This window comes from Suncus etruscus, chromosome X (assembly GCF_024139225.1).
Source record: "Suncus etruscus isolate mSunEtr1 chromosome X, mSunEtr1.pri.cur, whole genome shotgun sequence".
NCBI lineage: Eukaryota > Metazoa > Chordata > Mammalia > Eulipotyphla > Soricidae > Suncus > Suncus etruscus.
The window spans coordinates 62,869,008-62,891,572 of NC_064868.1; the positions used below are offsets into that span (position 1 = coordinate 62,869,008).

The 22,565-nt window shown below is 40.6% G+C and overlaps 1 protein-coding gene across 1 annotated transcript in view; it reads left to right on the forward strand.

Annotated features, from left to right (window-relative positions):
- The window catches only part of NHSL2 (NHS like 2), a 47,468-nt gene that overhangs the window by 20,265 nt on the left and 4,638 nt on the right, over window positions 1–22,565 (forward strand). Inside the window, 1 exon segment of the mRNA XM_049766915.1 lies at window positions 22,220–22,244. Coding sequence (XP_049622872.1) covers window positions 22,220–22,244 — 25 coding nt within the window.

Consider the following 22,565-nt stretch of genomic DNA (forward strand, 5'->3'; position numbering starts at 1 on the left):
GTCTAAAAATAAAAAGGAAGAGTGTGAGGGAAAGAGAGAGAGAAGAAAAATTTCTACCACAAAGGCAGGCAGAGAAGGAGTGAAGTAAGGTAACTGGGAACATTGGTGGCAGGAAATGTGCACTGGTGAAGGGTGTTGGGCATTGTATGGCTGAAATTCAATCATGAACAACTTTGTAACTATGCACTTCATGGTGATTCAATTTAACATTTTAAAAAAGGAGGGTCAAGGGGGTTGGAGAGATAGCATGGAGGTAAGGCGTTTGCCTTTCATGCAGAAGGTCATTGGTTCGAATCCCAGCATCCTATATGGTCTCCTGAGCCTGCCAGGAGCGATTTCTGAGCGTGAAGCCAAGAATAACCCCTAAACGCTGCTAGGTGTGACCAAAAAAAAACAAAAAAAAATAGGGGGGGGGGTCAAGCCGGAGAGATAGCATGAAGGTAAGGCATTTGCTTTGCATGCAGAAGGACAATAGTTCGAATCCCGGAATCCCATATGGTCCCCCGAGCCTGCCAGGTGCAACTTCTGAGCATAGAGCCAGGAGTAACCTCCGAGTGCTGCTGGGTGTGATCCAAAAACCAAAAAAAAGGAGGGTCAAATGGGGGCAGAATTATTTACTGAGGTACAAATTAGGGGCTCAGTTATAAGGAAGCTGGTAAGAGTTTTGTTATTGAAACTGCAAAATCAGTTTAGAGCATGATAGTCTGAGATTAGACCAAGTGACTCCAACTGGGGACACTGAAAATCATGTAGAAGAATAGGATACTGAGGACTTAGGGGTGAGAAATAAAGCTACTAGGTCTGTCTGACTGAGAGCTCTCAGATTTCTGAGTGGAAGTGCTCAAATCACATTTCTTGCATTCATAAAGTTATGAAGCCTTATTAAATGTTTACCATCTGAGTTTGCTCAAAATTTTTCAAGGTGTCACCAGCATAGAGACAAAAGGCATTGAAAACCCCTGCTCAGACCTAGGCCAGAGGGGTGCGTGCTCCATCCCCCAAAGGACAAAGTTAGGCTGAGAGGCACATGCAAGCCTCTTCTCAGTTGAGAGAACAAAGGAATCCCCAGTCCATAGACTAAAGCAGCAGAAACCCCAGTTTAGGCCAAGGCTAGCAGAAGCCCTGAGAAACAGGAGAGTGAGTGCTCCCTCCCCCAAAGGACAAAGTTAAGCTGTGCTGAGAGGGCATGCAAGCCCCTTCTCAGCTGAGGGAACAAAGGCATCCCCAGTCCAGAAACACAAAAGCAGCAGGAGCCCATCTCAGGAGAGGCTGGAAGAAGAAATGACAAACAGAAAGGTGGGTGTCCCCTCCTCTAAGGAAAAGTTAATCTGAGAGACACATGCAAGCCCTTCCGAGGCCTAGCGAGCACAGTCATTGCCAGCCTAGAGAGACAAGAGCAGCAGGAACCCCATCACAGGAGCGGCTAGCAGAAGCCCTGAGAAACAAAGGAGTAAGTGCCACCTATCCCAAAGGACAAAATTAAGCTGAAAGGTGCACACAAGCCCCTCCTGCGCTGAGGGAATACAGGCATTGACAGCCCAGAGACGCAAAAACTGAGGAGCACAGCTGCTCCACTCGCTACTCAGCCATGCTGATCTCCAAATCAATGTACATCAGCACAACATGTAGAAAAAAAAATACACACCGCAAAGGACACTATGGGAAAGCATCACAGAACACCATCATGCTTAGAGAATGAATATAATAGATCTGAAGACTGAACAAGTACTGGCCACCAGCATAACATCTCTTAGAAAGACTTTAGAGAAGATATTTGGAGGATGCTCAAGAAACTCAAAGAATCTATGGAACTAACAGAACAAAAAAAACAAAAAAAAAACAAAAAAAAAAAACAAGAATCAAGAGGACATGAAAATAGAAATTAAAAAACTCAAAATTGAAATATTATGGCTAAAAACTTGGTAGCTTAAATGAAAACCTCACTGGAAAACCTCACCAACAGGATAATAGCTGCTGAAAACAGAATCATTGAGTTGGAGGATGAGATACAAAAAAATTCCACATAGCAGAAGAGGCTATAGAACAGCCTTAAAACAAAACTCAGACAATGGATAAAATCCTCAAAGAAAGCAAACAGATAAAAATAAAAGTCTGCGATTAACTCAATAAAATAAACATAAGAATCATTGGTGTCCCAGAGGCCCAGGAAGTAAATCCCCACAAAGAATCAATAGTAAAGTACATCACTGCTGAAAAGCTCTGAGTGATAAAGGTGCATGCAATCAAATCCTGCATGCCCAGAGAGTACCAGCTAAAAGAGATTCAAAGAAAAACAACTCAAAACATATCCTAGTCAATGACAAATCCCACAGATCTTGCAGGCAGCAAGATCAAAAGGGGAATTATGGGGGCCGGAGAGATAGCATGGAGGTAGGGCATTTGCCTTGCATGCAGAAGGATGGTGGTTCGAATCCCTGCATCCCATATGGTTCCCCAAGCCTACCAGGAGTGATTTCTGAGCGTAGAACCAAGAGTATCCCCTGAGCGCCTCCGGGTGTGAACCAAAAAAAAAAGGGGGTGGGGATTATGTATAAAGGAGTATCCTTAAGATTTACAGCAGATTCAATACAATCAACCTTCGAGTCCTGAAGTCAGTGGTGAGATATAGTGACAAAACTCAATGAAATGAATGCTTTGCCAAGTAGTACTTCACAGAGCCAGAGTTATCATTCAGGTTTGAAAGAAAGATACACAGCAGAGATGAACACTTCTAGATAATCAAGGTATATGTGCACCAGGAAGAAATCAAAATTATAAACATATTGCACCCAATGAGAAACAAGCAAAATGTTTTTAAAAATTGCTGACATATTTGAAAACATCACTGTGGCCTTCCAGGGACCCCCACCAGCAGGTAAAGCTGGGAACCACGTCAGTAATTCGCAATTCTCGAAGAAGAATCCGGCCTGAAATAGAAGAGGGACTGGGAAATAATGAGACTCAAGACGAGGGGGTCCGATCAAGAGTCCGTTTAATAAAAGAAAAATTAGACCTTTTATAGACAATGCAAAACAGAGAGAGCAGGGGCAAGGCACAGTAGAAATTGCTGTAATTTTCCACAGGAACATCTTGATTTTTCCAAGGTTAATAAGATTATCATCAGTCAAGAGATTTACATTATTTTTGAGCAACAAAGTACAAAATCTAATCTCAGCTTGGGCCTTTTGACCCCTGTCTTTACAAGGACATCTTGAAGCCTAGTAACTCCCTAGCTCTAGGCTATTTCTATTTCTTTGGGTCCAAGGGCAAGGAAGGCCACATGCAGCTTGTAAGCACTTTGGCTAAGACTTTCAGAAACTTCATTTTGATCAGTGAGAGGGCTTTTTAATTATTCCAAACAGTCTCCAACACATCACTAGCAACATAATAACTTTAATTAGGAGATTTCAATACTCTCTTGTCATGCCTTGATAAGTCAACCAGGCTACAACCCAACAAGACTATATTAGTTCTGAAAGAAGAAATGGAAAAGAATGACAGTGTATGTATATATACAGTGTAGTATATATACTAATGGCTTAATATATATATATATATATATATATATATATATATACTAAGTCATTCTCTTCCATTTCTTTTTATATATATGAAGTTCTTCATCCCCAGAAAACTCTATACATATTCTTCTCCAGTCTACATGGGTCATTTCCAATATATAGACCACATACTAGGACATAGCAAAACAGGACTACATTAGGAAAGAGAAAGTGACATAATCAACAGTTTAAAAGGACACCTTAGGGGCCGGAGAGATAGCACAGCAGTAGGATGTTTGTGTTGCAAGTGGCCTACCTAGGACTGATGGTGGTTCGAATCTTGGCATCCCATATAGTCCCCAGTGCCTGCCAGGAGCGATTTCTGAGCTCAGAGTCAGGAGTAACCCCTGGGTGTGTCTGGGTGTGACCCCAAACATAAAATAAAATAAAAATGACACCTTAAGGAACTGGAAAACCAGCATCAACGAAAACCAAACACAGGAAGAAGACAAGAAACAATAAAAACCAGTCAGAAATAAACAACATAGAAACAAAGAAAACAATACAAAGAATGATGAGACCAGGAGCTGTAATTTTCAAAAGAATAAACAAGATAGACAAACTGCTAGCAAGACTCAAAAAGAAAAAAAGATAACACCCAAATAAATTGAATCACAAATGAAAGAAGAAAGATTACAACAGAACCTCAAGAAATCCAAGACATTCTGAGGTTTTATTATGGACAACTATTCTCATTTGAGTTCGAGAATTCAGAAGAAATCGACAAATTACTGGAAAAAATATCATCTCCTGAGACTTAATAAAGAGCAAGTAGAAAGCCTAAACAGGCCAATCACAGCTAAAGAAATTGAAACAGTAATTAAGAAACTCACCAAGAATAAAAGTCCAGGACTACATGGCTTTATAGGTGAGTTCAGAGAGGAATTGCTGTCATTGATCCTCAGGCTTTTCCAAAACATTAAAAAAACAGGAATCATGCCTCATTCTTTTTATGAGGCTAATATTATGCTCATACCCAAAGCTGACAAAGACACCACCAATAAAAAAAAACTACAGACCAATATCACTAATAAACAAGGATGCAAAAACCTGAATAAAATCTTAGCAAACCGAACCCAATAACACATCAAAAAGATTATACACCATGATCAAGTGGTTTTCATCCAGGGATGAAAGAATGATTCAATATAAACAAATTAATCAACATCATACACAACATCAACAAAAAGAAAGACAAAAAAACTCATGATCATATCAATTGACTCAGAGAAGGATTTTGACAAAACCCAATACCCATTCATGATGAAAAGACTTAGCAAAATAGAGTTGAAAGAAACCTTCCTCAAGATAGTTACAGATATCTGTAATAAGCTCAAAGCCAACATTATTCTTAACGGTGAAAAAAACTGAGTATTTCCACAAAAGTCATGCACTAGGCAAGGCTATCCACTGTCTCCACTCTTGTTCTACATAGTTTTAGAAGTCCTAGCAAGTGGGAAAGAGAGGTGACACAAGAAGTAGGGTGTTTGCTTGTATGTGCTGACCTAGGACAGACTGCAGTTTGATCCCGCAGCATCCCATATGGTCCCTCAAGCCAGGATCGATTTCTGAGCACATAGCCAGGAGTAACCCCTGAGCGACACCGGGTGTGGCCCAAAAAACAAACAAACAAAAAAAGTCCTAGCAATAGCAATCAGACAAAAGAAGGAAATCAAAGGAATCAAAATAGAGATAAAGGAAATCAAGCTATCTCTATTTGCAGATGATATGATGATATATAGTGAAAACCCTAAATTATGCACAGAAAAGCTCCCTAGAAACAAGAAAGCAATAGAGTAAAGTGACCGGCTACAAAGTCAATACAAAAAAGACAGTAGCATTTCTTTTTTTTTTTTTTTTTTTTTTTTTTTTTTGGTTTTTGGGTCACACCCGGCAGTGCTCAGGGGTTCCTCCTGGCTGTCTGCTCAGAAATAGCTCCTGGCAGGCACGGGGGACCATATGGGACACCGGGATTTGAACCAACCACCTTTGGTCCTGGATCGGCTGCTTGCAAGGCAAACGCCGCTGTGCTATCTCTCCGGGCCCAGTAGCATTTCTTTATACAAAAAAAAAAAAAAAAAAAAAAAAAAAAAACAGAGGAGAAAGAGATTAAGGAGTCCATCCCATTTAAAATAGTATCTAAAATATAAAGTACCAAGGAATCAACCTTCAAGAGAGGTAAAAGACCCATACCACAAAAACTTCAAAACGCTTCAGAAATAAATTGACGAGGACCTAAGAAATTGGAAGAACATCTCATGCTCATGGGTAGGAAGAAACAACATCATCAAAATGACCATATTACCTAAACTACTATATAGATTCAGTGCAATCCCTATCAAAATTCAGACATCATTCTTTTTTATGTTTTATGAAAATAAATGTCTTACAAGTTTGTAAGACATTTTTATTAATTAATATCTTTATTTAAACACCTTGATTACAAACATGATTGTGGTTGGATTTCAGTCATATAAAGAACACCCCTCCTTCACCAGTGCAACATTCCCATCACCAATGTCCCAAATCTACCGCCTTCCTCCCCCACCCCCAGCTGTACTCTATACAGGCTTTCTACTTCCCTCATTCATTCACATTGTTAAGATAGTTCTCAATGTAGTTAATTCTCTAACTGCACTCATCACGCTTTGTGGTGAGCTTCGTGTAGTGAACTGAAACTTCCAGCCTTCCTCTCTTTTGTCTCTGAAAATTATTGCAAGAATGTCTTTTATTTTTCTTAAAACCCATAGATGAGTGAAACTATTCTATGTCTATCTCTTTCCCTCTGACTTATTTCACTCAGCATAATAGCTTCCATGTACGTCCATGTATAGGAAAATTTCATGACTTCATCTCTCCTGATGGCTGCATTATATTCCATTGTGTATATATACCACAGTTTCTTTAACCATTCATCTGTTGAAGGGCATCTTGGTTGTTTCCAGAGTCTGGCTATTGTAAATAGTGCGACAATGAATATAGGTTTGAGGAAGGGATTTTTGTATTGTATTTTTGTTTCCCAAGGGTTATATCCCTAGAAGTGGTGTAGCTGGATCCTATGGGAGCTCAATTTTTCGTTTTTGGAGGAATCTCCATATCGCTTTTCATAAAGGTTGGACTAGATGGCATTCCCACCGGCAGAGGATAAGAGTTCCTTTCTCTCCACAATCCCCACCAGCACTGCTTGTTCTCATTCTTTGTGATGGGCGCCAATCTCTATGGTGTGAGATGGTACAACATAGTTGTTTTGATTTGCATCTCCCTTCTGATTAGTGATATGGAGCATTTCATTCATGGACCTTTTGGCCATTTGTATTTCTTCTTTATCAAACTGTCTGTGCATTTCTTCCCCCATTTCTTGTAAATTTCTGTCACTGCCTTGTATATTTTGGATATTAGCACCTTATCTGATGGGTATTGTGTAACTCCACCCTGGATTTAGGTGTATCTACCTGAGACCGGCCCATTCCTGGGAGGGGTCTTGGGAACCGGATATTACGTGTAACCTTACCTGCAAGACCCCTCCCACTCTAGGGAGTGGTCTTGGAAAGGTTAGATAAGGCTTTGACCAGAGAGGATTAAGCCTTTTTTGTCTTTTGCCAGGATGGAGGTTGGAGGTGATATGGATGAAAGGAAGTTAAGATGCAGGACTAGCTAACGATAGCATGTGTTAGCAGCCACATCTGTTGGCCAGGGAAATAAAGATGTTATCTCTCATGAAGCCTGCCTGTGAGTGAGTTCAATACCCGTTGCTTTCCTGAACCCAGACCCGCAGGTTAATGGGGGATGGAGCCACGTGGCTGGGGCTTAAGAACAAAGGCCTCCATCCACCATCCAAGGCCATCATAAGGGCTGTTTTGCAACAGTATTGGGTGAATAGTTTTTCCCACTCAGTGGGTGGCTCTTATATCCTGGGCACTGTTTCCTTTGAGGTGCAGAAGCTTCTCAGCTTAATATATTCCCATCTGTTTATCTCTGCTTCCACTTGTTTGGAGAGTGCAGTTTCCTCCTTGAAGCAGACATCATTCTTTAAGGAATTAGAACAGTCAATTATAAAGTTTGTGTGGAAACACAAAAGACCTAGGTTAGCCAAATCCATGTTGAAAAACTGACTGGTATTTCTTTACCTAACCTGAAGCTCTACTAAAAGGTCATAGTGATCAAAACAGCAGGGTACTGGAACAAAGACAGAGGCTCAGACCAATGGGTCAGAATAGAATATCCAATGACATACTCCTAAATAGATAGTCAATTAATGTTTGACAAGGAGCAATAATTTGAAATAAAACAAAGAGAGTCTCTTCAACAAATGGTGCCAGAACAACTGGATAACCACCTGTAAGAATTTAAAGATTGACCCATACCTCACACCTTACACAAATGTCAACTAAAATGGATTAAAGACCATAAAATTAGACCCAAATGAATAAAGTTCATTGAGGAAAAATAGGCAGAACACTACAATACTTAAACCTCAAAAAAAGTCTTTGATGATAGAATGCCAATGGCAAAGCTATAGTATTAAACCTAAATAAATGGGTCTACATCAAACTAAAAAGTTTCTGTATAGCAAAAGAAACACAGGTTAAACCTAGAAGACAGCTAAGGGAATGGGAAAATTTTTGCTGACCATGTATACTGAGTCACTCTTCACATTACATGGACCTGACACATAGGAAAGTAAAAAAAAAAATCAAAGAAGCAAGTTACACTTGTTGAGCAGAATTGTAATTTGTAAACAATGTTATTGTCAGTGAGTGGATAAATATCCCACTTCTTAATAATGAGCCATTGATTATAAATGTGGGAGGATCAAATATTGGAAGGAATTATAAAAAGTTTTCCTAAAAAACAGGCTTTCCAATCTGGGTTATGGGAGGAAATTTCTCCTGACAAATCAGCTAAATCTCTTTGAAGAACATCACTGAGGGGCAAAATTGATTCCATTTCCTTATTTGGTATGGGTAGGACAGTTACATGACCATTATATCCAGTAAAGCATGCACTCACGGTCTCCCTTTAATCATCTTCATTCCCTGCTTTGTCTCAAGTCCCTGTTCTGGACACCAGATATTGGGCTCCACACGCCAAAATCTATACCCAGAGAAATGAGTCTGAAGCAGGGTTTCTGTGGATAATAAACTAGGCCAAGCTTCAGCGTGAAAAGCATGAGGTTAGGAAACTTCCAATTTTGTGAGTGTGGGGCTTACCAAAACCTTCATTCCTCTCAATATACCCCCAGACTGGAGGATGGTCCATTAACTGGCAAAAGTACCTAAAGGAAGATAAAGCAGTCTAGGTGATTTTTTACATTTCAAAAGCTTTTGGTGACTTCTAGGAAAATACCCTAGGAACACAAAAACACAATACAAAAATGCCTTCTGCACACTTATATTCATTGCAGCACTATTTACAATAGCCAGAATCTGGAAACAACCCATATGCCCAATTACAGATGACAGGCTAAAGAAACTGTGGTACATATACACACAGTGGAATACTACGCAGCCATCACAAAAGATGAAGTCATGAGATTTTCCTACACATAGATGGACATGGAAACTAGTATGCTGAATGAAATATGTCAGTGGGAGAGAGAAAATTCAGAATAGTCTCATTCATCTCTGGGTTTTAAGAAAAATAAAAGACATTATTGTACTAATACCCAGAGACCATAGAGATGAGGGCCATAAAGGACCAGCCCATAATATAAAGCTTACCACACAAAGAATGCAGTTAGGGAAATAACTACACTGGGGGCCAGAGTGATAGCACAGCAGCGTTTGCCTTGCAAGTAGCTGATGCAGGACCTAAGGTGGTTGGTTCTAATCCTGGCATCCCATATGGTCCCCGTGCCTGCCAGGAGCTATTTCTGAGCAGATAGCCTGGAGTAATCCCTGACCATAGCCGGGTTTGGCCCAAAAACCAAAAAAAAAAAATTAGGGGGTGGAGAGATGGCATGGAGGTAAGGCGTTTGCCTTTCATGCAGAAGGATGGTGGTTTGAATCCTGGCATCCCATATGATCTCCTGTGCCTGCCAGGGATGATTTCTGAGCATAGAGCCAGGACTAAAACCCTTGAGCATTGCTGGGTGTGACCCAAAAGCCAAAAAAAGAAAAAAGAAATAACTATACCGACAACTATCATGACAATGGTAGTGAGAGAAGTAGTATGCCTGCTTCAAATAAAAGCAAGGGATGGGGGAGGAAGGACATGGGGGGGGCAATGGTGGTGGCAATGTTACACTGATGAAGAGGCGGAATTCAGTTTTTTTTTTTTTTTTTTTTTTTTGGTTTTTGGGCCACACCCTGTGACGCTCAGGGGTTACTCCTGGCTATGCGCTCAGAAGTTGCTCCTGGCTTCTTGGGGGACCATATGGGACGCCGGGGGATCGAACCGCGGTCCGTCCTAGGTTAGCGCAGGCAAGGCAGGCACCTTACCTCCAGCGCCACCGCCCGGCCCCGGAATTCAGTTTTTTATAACTGAAATTCAACTACAAGCATGTTTGTAATCATGGTGCATAAATAAATATATTATTAAAAATTTTGGAGCAGAGAGATAGCATGGAGATAAGTCGTTTGCCTTGCATGCAGAAAGTCGGTGGTTTGAATCCCGGCATTCTATATGGTCCCCCGAGCCTGCCAGGAGCGATTTCTGAGCATAGAGCCAGGAGTAACCACTGAGCCCTGCTTGGTGTGACCTAAAAACCAAAAAAGAAATTTTTTAAAGCTTTTGGTGAAGAACAGAGAGGGCAAGAGTGGAAGTCTTTGTATTGGAATAAAATAAGGTGTGACCTAACAGTATGCAATATATGTTGAAATAGATATTAAATCTTATTTCCCCTCAGGTAGAGATTCCAAGTTGTCTGCTAGATATATAGCATTTTATGATAGTGATCAGAACTGGAGAAAAAATTAAAACATTAGAACATCTAAAGCCTTGAGTTTAAAGGAATTTTGCAGGAGCGACCCCTAAACTTGATTCCATCCCTGGCAACAAATATGGTCCCCGAAGCCCCACTAGAAGTGATCCTTGGACACAGAGCCAGAAGTAAGCTCTGAGTGCCAACCAACCAACAAATACTAGGCGAGCGGGGTGTGGCTCCAAAACCCAAAAATATAAATAAAGCATTGGTTTTAAGTTCAATATCCTCTATCACCACATGTATGAGTTCGATTCTGGCAATTCTGATATTCAAATAGCCCTACTATATCCACCCATATTTATACAAATGGGTTTGAGCATCACAACTGTAGGTGTGGCAAGGAACCACCTGGCAAGCACCACAATTAAAAGATATCTTAATATTGTAGTCAGGCGGGGCCGGGCGGTGGCACTGGCGGTAAGGTGCCTGCCTTGCCTGCGCTAGCCTAGGACGGACCGCGGTTCGATCCCCCGGCGTCCCATATGGTCCCCCAAGAAGCCAGGAGCAACTTCTGAGCGCATAGCCAGGAGTAACCCCTGAGCGTCACAGGGTGTGGCCCAAAAACTAAAAAATATATATATATATTGTAGTCAGGCAGTGAAAAAACCCTGGTGAGCACTTCTGTGAGCCTTGCAGTGCAGCATAAAGCATATGTGTGATTACAACAGCAAAAGAATATGAACCTAGAGTCATGTAAGACCCATTACTGAAGGGGTATGATGTTCAGCAAATATTGCAAGTTGATGTGTTACCAGTAGCTAAAAATGAAGCTAATGTGCCAGCACCAGAGACAGGTTTGCAACAGTGGTAATGATGAAAGGAAAGGAAAAATACAAATATATTTTGATTAATAAATCATCAAAATTATCCCTGCTATGGACCAGAGCAATACTACAATTAGAGGACACTTGATTCCATGCCTGGCAACAAATATGGTCCTCCAAGCCCCACTAGAAGTGATCCAAGGACACAGAGCCGGGAGTAAGCTCTGAGTGCCAACCAACCAACAAAATAAACAAATAAATTTGCCACACTGTGAAATATCTGAAATAACAGTTACAGCAGAACTTCTAGTGGGAAAGTTATTTCTCTGAGTTTTGCATACATTAGGCAATTATTGAATAACAGGTCTTTAAACATGTCTGGGTATGACCACATAGACATGTGCCAGCGACTTCTCTTTATTTTTGGAATACCTCCTAGATATTTTGTTCGTTTGTTTGTTTGTTTGTTTGTTTGGGGGAGCACACCCAGAAGTGCTCAGGATTGTGCTCAGAAGTCCCGCTGGGAAACAGCACTGTCCAAACAAGTAAAAGTGGAGATAAACAGATGAGACTATATTAAGCTAAGAAGCTTCTGCACCAAAAGGAAATAGTGACTGAGATACAAAGATCAGTCACAGAATGGGAGAATCTATTCACCCAATATCCATCAGATAAGGAGCTAATATCAAAATTATACAAGGTACTGACAGAGCTTAACAAGAAAAAAAATCTAACCCCATCAAATATGGGGTGAAGAAATGAACAGACACTTCCTCAAAGAAGAAACACAAATGGCCAAAAGGCACATTAAAAAAAAGCTCCACATCACTAATCAGCAGGGAGATGCAAATAAAAACAACAATGAGGTACCATCTCGGACCACAGAGACAGGCACATATGACAAAGAACAAGAACAATCAGTGCTGGTGGGGATGTGGAGAGAGAGAAAACTCTCATTCACTGCTGGTGGGAATGCCATCTAGTCCAGCCTTTATGAAAAACAATATGGAAATTCCTCAAAATATTGGAAATTGAGCTCCAATATGACCAAGCTATACTACTCTTAGGGATATACCCTAGGAACACAAAACTACAACACAAAAATGCCTTTTGCACACATATTCATTGCAGCACTATTTACAATAGCCAGAATCTGGAAAGAACCTAGATGCCCTTCAACAGATGGATGGCTAAAGAAACTGTGGTACATCTCCACAATGAAATACTATGCAGTCATCAGAAAAGATGAAATCATAAAATTTTCCTCTACATGGATGGACTTGGAAACTATTATGCTGAGTGATATAAGTCAGAGGGAGAGATATAGACACAGAATAGTCTCACTCATCTATGGGTTTTAAGAAAAATAAAAGATATTATTGTAATAATACACAGAGACAATAGAGATGAGGGCTGGAAGGCCAGGCCCACTATATGTTTTTAGTTTCAATAAGTTTTTATTGAGAATATTCTGCATGCAAGTATCCACATAGGTTGGAAGGATACAAATAACACAACTAATAAAAAAAACTTTAGAACAATATTATTTATCAATAACGGTAAATTCCATAAAATTTGCCTTACAATGTGGAGAAAATTACATCCTGACAATGACTAACAAAGTCACAAACACTAATGTGAACATTGCCTTGCATTTCCTTGGATAGTTTAAGTAAGTCAGGTTTGTATGTTGTTGTTTTTTATTTTAGGCACGATTCCAGGTTCTCATCAATGAGACGATTTCTCAATTTACTCTTGATAAGATTCATGCCTGAAAATTATTGTTCGCATAAATATGTAGACCCGAACAAGAAAAGAACACCAAACACTAGCTTTTTCAGTTGATTATATGAGTCAGGAATACTATTCCAGGTGTTAAAAATAAACATATCTTCCTTCTCTAGGTCTTTCAAAGCATATCGCTTGTGCTGTGAACTAAATTCACATTTGCCTTTCTCCAATCTTTCTCAATTAGCATAAAGACATTCAAATTTTGAGCTCCACAGTTCTTTGTTTTTTTTTGGGTTTTTTGTTTGTTTTTGTTTTTGGGTCACACCCGGCAGCGCTCAGGGGCCACTCCTGGCTCTACGCTCAGAAATCGCCCCTGGCAAGCACAGGGGACCATATGGGACTCCAGGATTCGAACCACCATCCTTCTGCATAAAAGGCAAACGCCTTACCGCCATGCTATCGCTCTGGTCCCAGTTCTTTGTTTTTGTTTTTTTAAACCCAGCAATTGCATTTCAAAGTTGCCAATGTTGATTTTAAAGGGAGAAAATTTTAATTCCATTACAGTGGCATCCAGAGTTTTTTTTTAACAAAGGCCAACGTCGCTTTGCTGTTTCTAAAATCCTGAAACCTTTTGAGCAAAGCTTCCCTCATATTTAAAAGTGCTGTTTTAGAATAGGTAATGTCAATATCAGAATTTTTTTGGCAATGTTTCAACAGGCTTGGAAAGTGAATAAAATTTTCTCTGTCAAAATCTTGAGCAAAAACAGATAATCTATTTTCAAACGAAAGAACTTCTAACATCAAAAAAATTGTGTTTTCTTTCCCCTGTAGTTTATGATTAAGATGATTTAGATGTGAAGTAACATCCACCGTGAAATACAATTTTTGAATCCACTGATCGTTTGTTGTTTTTTTTTTGTTTTGTTTTTTGTTTTTTTGTTTTTTTGTTTTTGGGCCACACCCGGTAACGCTCAGGGGTTACTCCTGGCTATGCGCTCAGAAGTCGCTCCTGGCTTGGGGGACCATATGGGACACCGGGGGATCGAACCACAGTCCGTCCAAGGCTAGCGCAGGCAAGGCAGGCACCTTACCTTTAGCGCCACCGCCCGGCCCCCCACTGATCGTTTGTTAATTATGGATAGTGAACACCATTCTCAAGGAAAAATGTTTTGATTTATGATAAGGAAGCAAAACGTTTCTTCTTGATAACCAAAATGTGCTAAAAATTTGAAAACCTACAATATGAAGATGAAACAGGTAAAAAAGAAAAACCTTTTAACAATCTTTAAAAGCAAGAACAGTGTTCCAGAGAAAAGTAGTGATTTCACTGAAAGGAAAAGAAAATCTGTTGACACTTTAGTGTGTGCTGCAAGAAACCAAACTAAAATACACACAAAAAAACAAAACGGCACTTTGTTAAAGGCATATGATATCATATCATAAAGTATTATGATAGAGTTCCTGAAACATTTTAAAAATAATTTTTATTGGGGCCGGGCGGTGGCGCTCGAGGTAAGGTGCCTGCCTTACCTGCGCTAGCCTAGGAGACGGACCGCGGTTCGATCCCCCGGCGCCCCATATGGTCCCCCAAGCCAGGAGCGACTTCTGAGCGCATAGCCAGGAGTAACCCCTGAGCGTCACCGGGTGTGGCCCAAAAACCAAAAAAAAAAAAAAAAAAAAAAAAATAATTTTTATTCAAGCATATTTGTTACAAAATTGGTCATACTTGTGTTTCAATCGTAGAATGTACAACACCCTTCACCAATACACTTTCCCCACCACCAATGTCCCTTGTTTCCTTCCCCTTCACCTTCCTCTGCCTATGTCAGGGGCAGACTTTTTGCCTTACTCTATATCTCTCTTTTTCTTTATGACACTGAGGTTTGCAAAATTTCCTTTATGACACCATGGTTTGCAATATTGTTAATTAAAGGGTACCATGCATATCACTTATCCATTTTCAGCATCCAGTTCTTGTCCGGAGTGATAAGTTCCAACCATCAATGTCATAATGTACCTTTCTCTATTTTGGTGGGGGGGGCACACCCGGCGGTGCTCAGGGGTTACTCCTGGCTGTCTGCTCAGAAATAGCTCCTGGCAGGCACGGGGGACCATGTGGGACACCGGGATTCGAACCAACCACCTTAGGTCCTGGATCGGCTGCTTGCAAGGCAAACACCATTGTGCTATCTCTCCGGGCCCACCTTTCTCTATTCTAACTGAACTCACCACTTTTTATGGCAAGCTTCCCATAATGGACTAGTCCTCCTGTCTCTCATCACTATTTTCTCTAGATATTATTACCATATTGCCATTTATTATTCTTATTCTTATATGTCACAAATGATTATTCTGAGCAGACAGCCAGGAGTAACCCCTGAGCACCGCTGAGTGTGGCCCAAAAACAAACAAAAACAAAAACAAAAAAAAAAAGTCCCATATGGTCCCCCATGCCTGCCAGGAGCTATTTCTGAGAAGATAGGAATGGAAGAAACTTTTCTCAATATAGTCAATATAGTCAAGGCCATCGACCACAAGCCAATAGCAAATATTCTCAATGGAGATAAACTAAAAGCCTTTCCTCTAAAGGCACGGGTCCCCTCTATCACCACTCCTATTCAACATAGTGCTGGAAATTCTTGCCATAGCTATTAGGCAAGAAAAATATATCAATAGCATCCATATAGGAAAGGAAGAAGTTAAGCTCTCACTGCTTGCATAGGACATGATACTATATTTAGAAAGCCTAAAGAGGAAACAGATTCAGACAGCAAAATGGCTGGCTACAAAATTAAGATGCAAAAATCAATGGCCTTCTTATACACTAATAATGATAGAGAAGAAATGAACATTTAAAAATTCCCATTCACATTAGTGTCACACAAACTCAAATATCTTGGAGTAAGCTAAAGATGTAGAAGGACTTATACAAAGAAAACTACATAACCATGCTTCAAGAAATAAAAGAGGACACAAGGAAATGGAGACACAATCTTTCCTCATGGATTAGTAGGATTAACATCATTAAAATGGCAATACTCCCCAAAGGATTATTCAGATTTGATGCAATCTCTCTAAAGATACCCATGAAATTCTTCAAAGAAGTGGATCAAATACTCCTGAAATTTATTTGGAACAATAAAAACCCACAAATAGCTAGAGCAACCCTTAGGAAAAGGAATATGAGAGGGATCACAGTCCTCACATTTAAGTTGTATTACAAAGCTACAGTTATTAAAATAGCATGGTATTGGAAGAAAAACAAACCCTAGGGGCTGGAGCGGTGGCTCAAGCTGTATGCTAGCCTAGGATGGACTGTGGTTCGATCCCCCGGCGTCCCATATGGTTTCCCAAGCCAGAAGCGATATTTGAGTGCATAGCCAAAAGTAAGCCCTGAGCATCACCAGATGTGGCCCAAAAAACAAGCACACACACAAAAGACCCTAAAATCTGTGGAATAGACTTGAGTATTCAGGGAATGATCCTGAGACATACAATCAATTAATCTTTGATAACTGGGCAAGAAATGCAAAATGGAGCAAGTAAAGCCTCTTCAACAATTGGTATGGGGACAAATTCAGACTTCTATCTAACACCATGTACAAAGGTCAAATGCAAATGGATTATAGACCTTGATATCAAACCCAAAACTTTAAGGTATATAGAACAACACGAAAGTAAAACATTCCATGACACTGAGACTAAAGGCATCTTCAAGGAGGAAACAGCACTCTCCAAACAAATGGAAGCAGAGATAAACAGATGGGTTATATTAAGCTGAGAAGCTTCTGCACCTCAAAGGAAATAGTGCCTAGGATACAAAAGCCACCCACAGAATGGGAGAAACTAATCACCCAATACCCATCAGACAAGGGGCTAATATCTAAGATATACAAGATAATGACCAAACTTAACAAGAAAGTAACATCTATCCCATCAAACAATGGGAAAAAAGAACAATTTCTCAAAAAAGAAATACAAATGGCCAAAAGGCACATTAAGGGGCCGGGCGGTGGCGCTGGAGGTAAGGTGCCTGCCTTGCCTGCGCTAGCCTAGGACGGACCGCGGTTCGATCCCCCGGCGTCCCATATGGTCCCCCAAGAAGCCAGGAGCAACTTCTGAGCACATAGCCAGGAGTAACCCCTGAGCGTCACAGGGTGTGGCCCAAAAACCCAAAAAAAAAAAAAAAGGCACATTAAAAATGTTCCATATCGGGGCCCGGGAGAGATAGCACAGTGGTGTTTGCCTTGCAAGCAGCCGATCCAGAACCAAAGGTGGTTGGTTCGAATCCCGGTGTCCCATATGGTCCCCTGAGCCTGCCAGGAGCTATTTCTGAGCAGACAGCCAGGAGTAACCCCTGAGCACCGCCGGGTGTGACCCAAAAACCAAAAATAAATAAATAAATAAAAATAAAAATAAATTATTTAAAAAAAAATGTTCCATATCGGGGCTGGAGAGATAGCATGGAGGTAAGGCATTTGCCTTTCATGCAAGAGGTCATCGGTTCGAATCCCAGCGTCCCATATGGTCCCCCGTGCCTGCCAGGAGCAATTTCTGAGCATGGAGCCAGGAGTAACCCCTGAGCACTGCCGGGTGTGACCCAAAAACCACAAAAAAAATGTTCCATATCACTAACCATCAGGGAGATGAAAATCAAAACAATAATTAGGTAGCATCTCACACCATAGAGACTGGCACACATCATAAAGAACAAAAATAAGCAATGCTGGTGGGGATGTGGGGAGAAAAAAACTCTCATTCACTGCTGGTGGTAATGCAATCTAGTCCAGCCTTTATGGAAAACAGTATGAATATTCCTCACAAAACTGAAAATTGAGCTCCCATATTGTCCAGCTATACCATTCCTAGGGATATACCCTAGGACAAAAAAATGCAATAGAAAAATACATTCCTCACATCTATATTAATTGCAGCGCTATTTACAATAGCCAGAATCTGGAAACAACCAATATGGTATTTAACAGATAAATGGCTAAAGAAATTGTGATAAATATACACAATTAAATATTATGCAGCTATCAGGAGAGATGAAGGCATGAAATTTTCCTATACATGGACGGACATGGAAACTATTATGCTAAGTGAAATACATCAGAGGGAGAGAGACACTGAATACTCTCACTCACGTCTTGGTTATAAGAAAAATAATAAACATTATTGTAATAATCCCCAAAGATGAAGACCAGCTCACGATATGAAGTTCACCACAAAGAGTGGTGAGTGCAGTTAGAGAAATAACTACACTAACAACTATCTTGACATTGTTGTTTTTGTTTTTGTTTTTGTTTTTTTTGTTTGTTTGTTTTTGGGCCACACCCGGCGGTGCTCAGGGGTTACTCCTGGCTGTCTGCTCAGAAATAGCTCCTGGCAGGCACGGGGGACCATATGGGACACCGGGATTCAAACCAACCACATTTGGTCCTGGATCGGCTGCTTGCAAGGCAAACGCCACTGTGCTATCTCTCCGGGCCCATGACATTGTTAATGAGTGAGATAAGTAGAATGTCTCGAATACAGGCTGGATGTGGGAGAGGATGGAGATAGGAGCATTGGTGGTGGGTAATTGCACTGGTGAAGGGAGGTGTTCTTTTTTATGACCGAAACCCAACTACAATCATTTTTGGTTTTTTTTTTTTTTTGGTTTTTCGGGCCACACCCATCTGATGCTCAGCGGTTACTCCTGACTAAGGGCTCAGAAATTGCCCCTGGCTTGGGGGGACCATATGGGACGCGGGGGATTGAACCGTGGTGGCGATCTTTCCTTGGCTAGCACTTGCAAGGCAGACACCTTACCTCAAGCACCACCTCGCCGGCCCCTACAATCATTTTTGTAATCATAATGTTTAAATACATGTAAAAAAAACTTTTATAAAAAAAATTTGGGGCCGGGCGGTGGCGCTGGAGGTAAGGTGCCTGCCTTGCCTGCGCTAGCCTAGGACGGACCGCGGTTCGATCCCCTGGCGTCCCATATGGTCCCCCAAGAAGCCAGGAGCAACTTCTGAGTGCATAGCCAGGAGTAACCCCTGAGCGTCACAGGGTGTGGCCCAAAAACCAAAAAAAAAAAAAAAATTTTTTTTCTGAGCACAGAGCAGGATTACCCCTGGGTGCAGCCAGGTGTGATGAAAGAAAGAAAGAAAGAAAGAAAAGGAAAGAAAGAAAGGAAGGAAGGAAGGAAGGAAGGAAGGAAGGAAGGAAGGAAGGAAGGAAGGAAGGAAGGAAGGAAGGAAGGAAGGAAGGAAGGAAGGAAGGAAGGAAGGAAGGGAGGGAGGGAGGGAGGGAGGGAGGGAGGGAGGGAGGGAGGGAGGGAGAGAGAGAGAGAGAGAGAGAGAAAGAAAGAAAGAGAGAAAGAAAGAAAGAAAGAAAGAAAGAAAGAAAGAAAGAAAGAAAGAAAGAAAGAAAGAAAGAAAGAAAGAAAGAAAGAAAGAAAGAAAGAAAGAAAGAAAGAAAGAAAGAAAGAAAGAAAGAAAGAAAGAAAGAAAGAAAGAAAGAAAGAAAGAAAGAAAGAAAGAAAGAGAAAGAAAGAGGGCCCGGAGAGATAGCACAGCGGCGTTTGCCTCGCAAGCAGCCGATCCAGGACCAAAGGTGGTTGGTTCGAATCCCGGTGTCCCATATGTTCCCCCGTGCCTGCCAGGAGCTATTTCTGAGCAGACAGCCAGGAGTAACCCCTGAGCACCACCGGGTGTGGCCCAAAAACCAAAAGAAAAAAAGAAAAGAAGAAAGAAAGAAAGAAAGAAAGAAAGAAAGAAAGAAAGAAAGAAAGAAAGAAAGAAAGAAAGAAAGAAAGAAAGAAAGAAAGAAAGAAAGAAAGAAAGAAAGAAAGAAAGAAAGAAAGAAAGAAAGAAAGAAAGAAAGAAAGAAAGAAAGAAAGAAAGAAAGAAAGAAAGAGAGAGAGAGAGAGAGAGAGAGAGAAAGAAAGAAGAAAGAAAGAAAGAAAGAAAGAAAGAAAGAAAGAAAGAAAGAAAGAAAGAAAGAAAGAAAGAAAGAAAGAAAGAAAGAAAGAAAGAAAGAAAGAAAGAAAGAAAGAAAGAAAGAAAGAAAGAAAGAAGAAAAGGAAGGAAGGAAGGAAGGAAGGAAGGAAGGAAGGAAGGAAGGAAGGAAGGAAGGAAGGAAGGAGGGAGGGAGGGAGGGAGGGAAGGAAGGAAGGAGGGAAGGAAGGAGGGAAGGAAGGAGGGAAGGAAGGAAGGAAGAAGGAAGGAAGGAAGGAAGGAAGGAAGGAAGGAAGGAAGGAAGGAAGGAAGGAAGGAAGGAAGGAAGGAAGGAAGGAAGGAAGGAAGGAAGGAAAAAGGCCAGAGAGGTAGCATGAAGGTAAGGCATTAGCCTTGCATGCAGAAGCACAGTGGTTCGAATCCCAGTATCCCATATGGTCCCCCGAGCCTGCCAGGAGCGATTTCTGAGTGTAGAGCCAGGAGTAACCCCTGAGTACTTCCGAATGTGACTCAAAAACCCAAAAAATAAATAAATAAAAACAAAAGGAGTGTTCCACATCACTATTCATCAGGGAGATGCAAATCAAAACAAAACCACAGAGACTGACACACATCACAAAGAAAAAGAACAATCAGTGCTGGGGGAATGTGAAGAAGAAAGAACTCTTATTCACTGCTGGTGGGAATGCCGGCTAGTCCAGCTTTTATGAAAAACTGGAAATATAATATTATATATATATATATAATCCAGCTTTACTAGTCCTAGGGATATACCCTAGGAACACAAAAATACAATACAAAAATGCCTTTTGTGCACCTATATTCATTGAAGCACTATTTACAATAGGTAGAATCTGGAAATGACCCAGTTATTCTTCAACATATGAATGGCTAAAAAACTGTGGTACATATAGGCAAAGGAATATTATGCAGCCATCAGGAGAGATGAAGTAATGAAATTTTCCTATACATGGACATACATAGAAAATATTATGCTGAGTGAAATATGTCAGAGGGAAGACACACAAAATAGTCTCACTCACGTATGGATTTTAAGAAAAATAAAAGACATTATTGTAATAATCCCCAGACAATAGAAATGAGAGCCAGAGGGACCAACTCACAATATGAAGCTCACCACAAAGAGTTGTGAGTTCAGTTAGAGAAATAACTACACTAATAACTATCATGACAATGTTAATAATTAGATAAGAATTCCTGTCTCAAATACATGCAGGGGCTGGGAAAGGAGAGAGATGGCGGCATCGGTGGTGGGGATGTTGCACTGGTGTAGGGGAGTGTTCTTTTTATGACTGAAACCCAACTACAAACATGTTTGTAACATTGGTGCTTAAATATATTATTTAAAAAAACTTAATTACTGAGATCATGTTAACTTACTAAGTACCAAGGCAGTTCTTTCAAGGACAGATGAATGAAATAGATGGAGCACTAGGGTGCTTATGTTCCATTCAGCCGACTGGAGTTTTTAATCCCTGGCATCCTATATGGGCCTCTGAATTCTTCCAGGAGTAATTCCTGGGTGTAAAATCAGAAGTTACCTTGAGCATTGCTGGGTTGGCAAAAAAAAAACAACAACAACAACAACAACAACAACAAAACAGGTTAGTGGAGAAAAAGATATTCTTACACTTGGTCATTGCCAACTGTTGACTGGTTCTGTTTTGACAAAAAGTTACTATCATATTTCAAAATGAACCTAAAGATTTCCTTCAACAACTCTAAGAATTTGATACTAGGGCTGGAGCAATAGCACAATGGGTAAGGCATTTGCCTTGCATGTGGCCAACCCAAGTTGGATCACAGCATCCCATATGGTCCCACTAGCCTGCCAGGAGTGATTCCTAAGTGTACAGCCAGGAGTAACTCCTGAGAAATACCAGATATGGCCCCAAAACAAAAAAAAAATAACTTGATCCTAATGATATCTCATATCATCCCTGCAAAATGTAACATTCTAAGTGCATTGCAGCACTGTTTCTCACAGCAAGTGACTAGATATTATTATTTCAAGATGTTATTTAGATATGAGTTAGGGATGTTCAAACTGGGGCCAGCTCCATAGACTCATTCTTTTCTCAGATGAGATGTAAACTGAGCCTTGAAAGATCACAGGTATACCGACCCATGCAGCAGAAATTTGGCCATCTGAGGAGGAGAGGGCAGCCTAAGTCCCAACCCTGCCAAAGCCACACCTACTGCCTTCATCATCCAAAATCACCATTTTCCAATGGCCCTGACTCATCACTGACCTGCTATAATTCCCTTCAGGGACACATATCTGACCAAACTTCAGGTATGCCATGGTTTTTTGGCTGATACCACTAAAGCTTTTGGGAGAAAGTGTGGGTATCCCCCCAATCTTCCAAGTTTCCCAGCAACTGAGTAAATGCCCCTAAAACTTGTAGTATTATTAGTGCTTTAACTTTCTGAAAAAATTCATTTGCTTGATGCTGCCATTCATATAGGAATACAACAATTTAACAGAATGAACAGCTAACAAGAGCTTACTAAACCTTCTGCCGTTGTATTAATGACTTCATTGGAGATACAATAATTTTCACAAATGTGCTTGTTTTCTTGTATTTTTTCTTTCTTATTTTAAATTTTTTAGTGA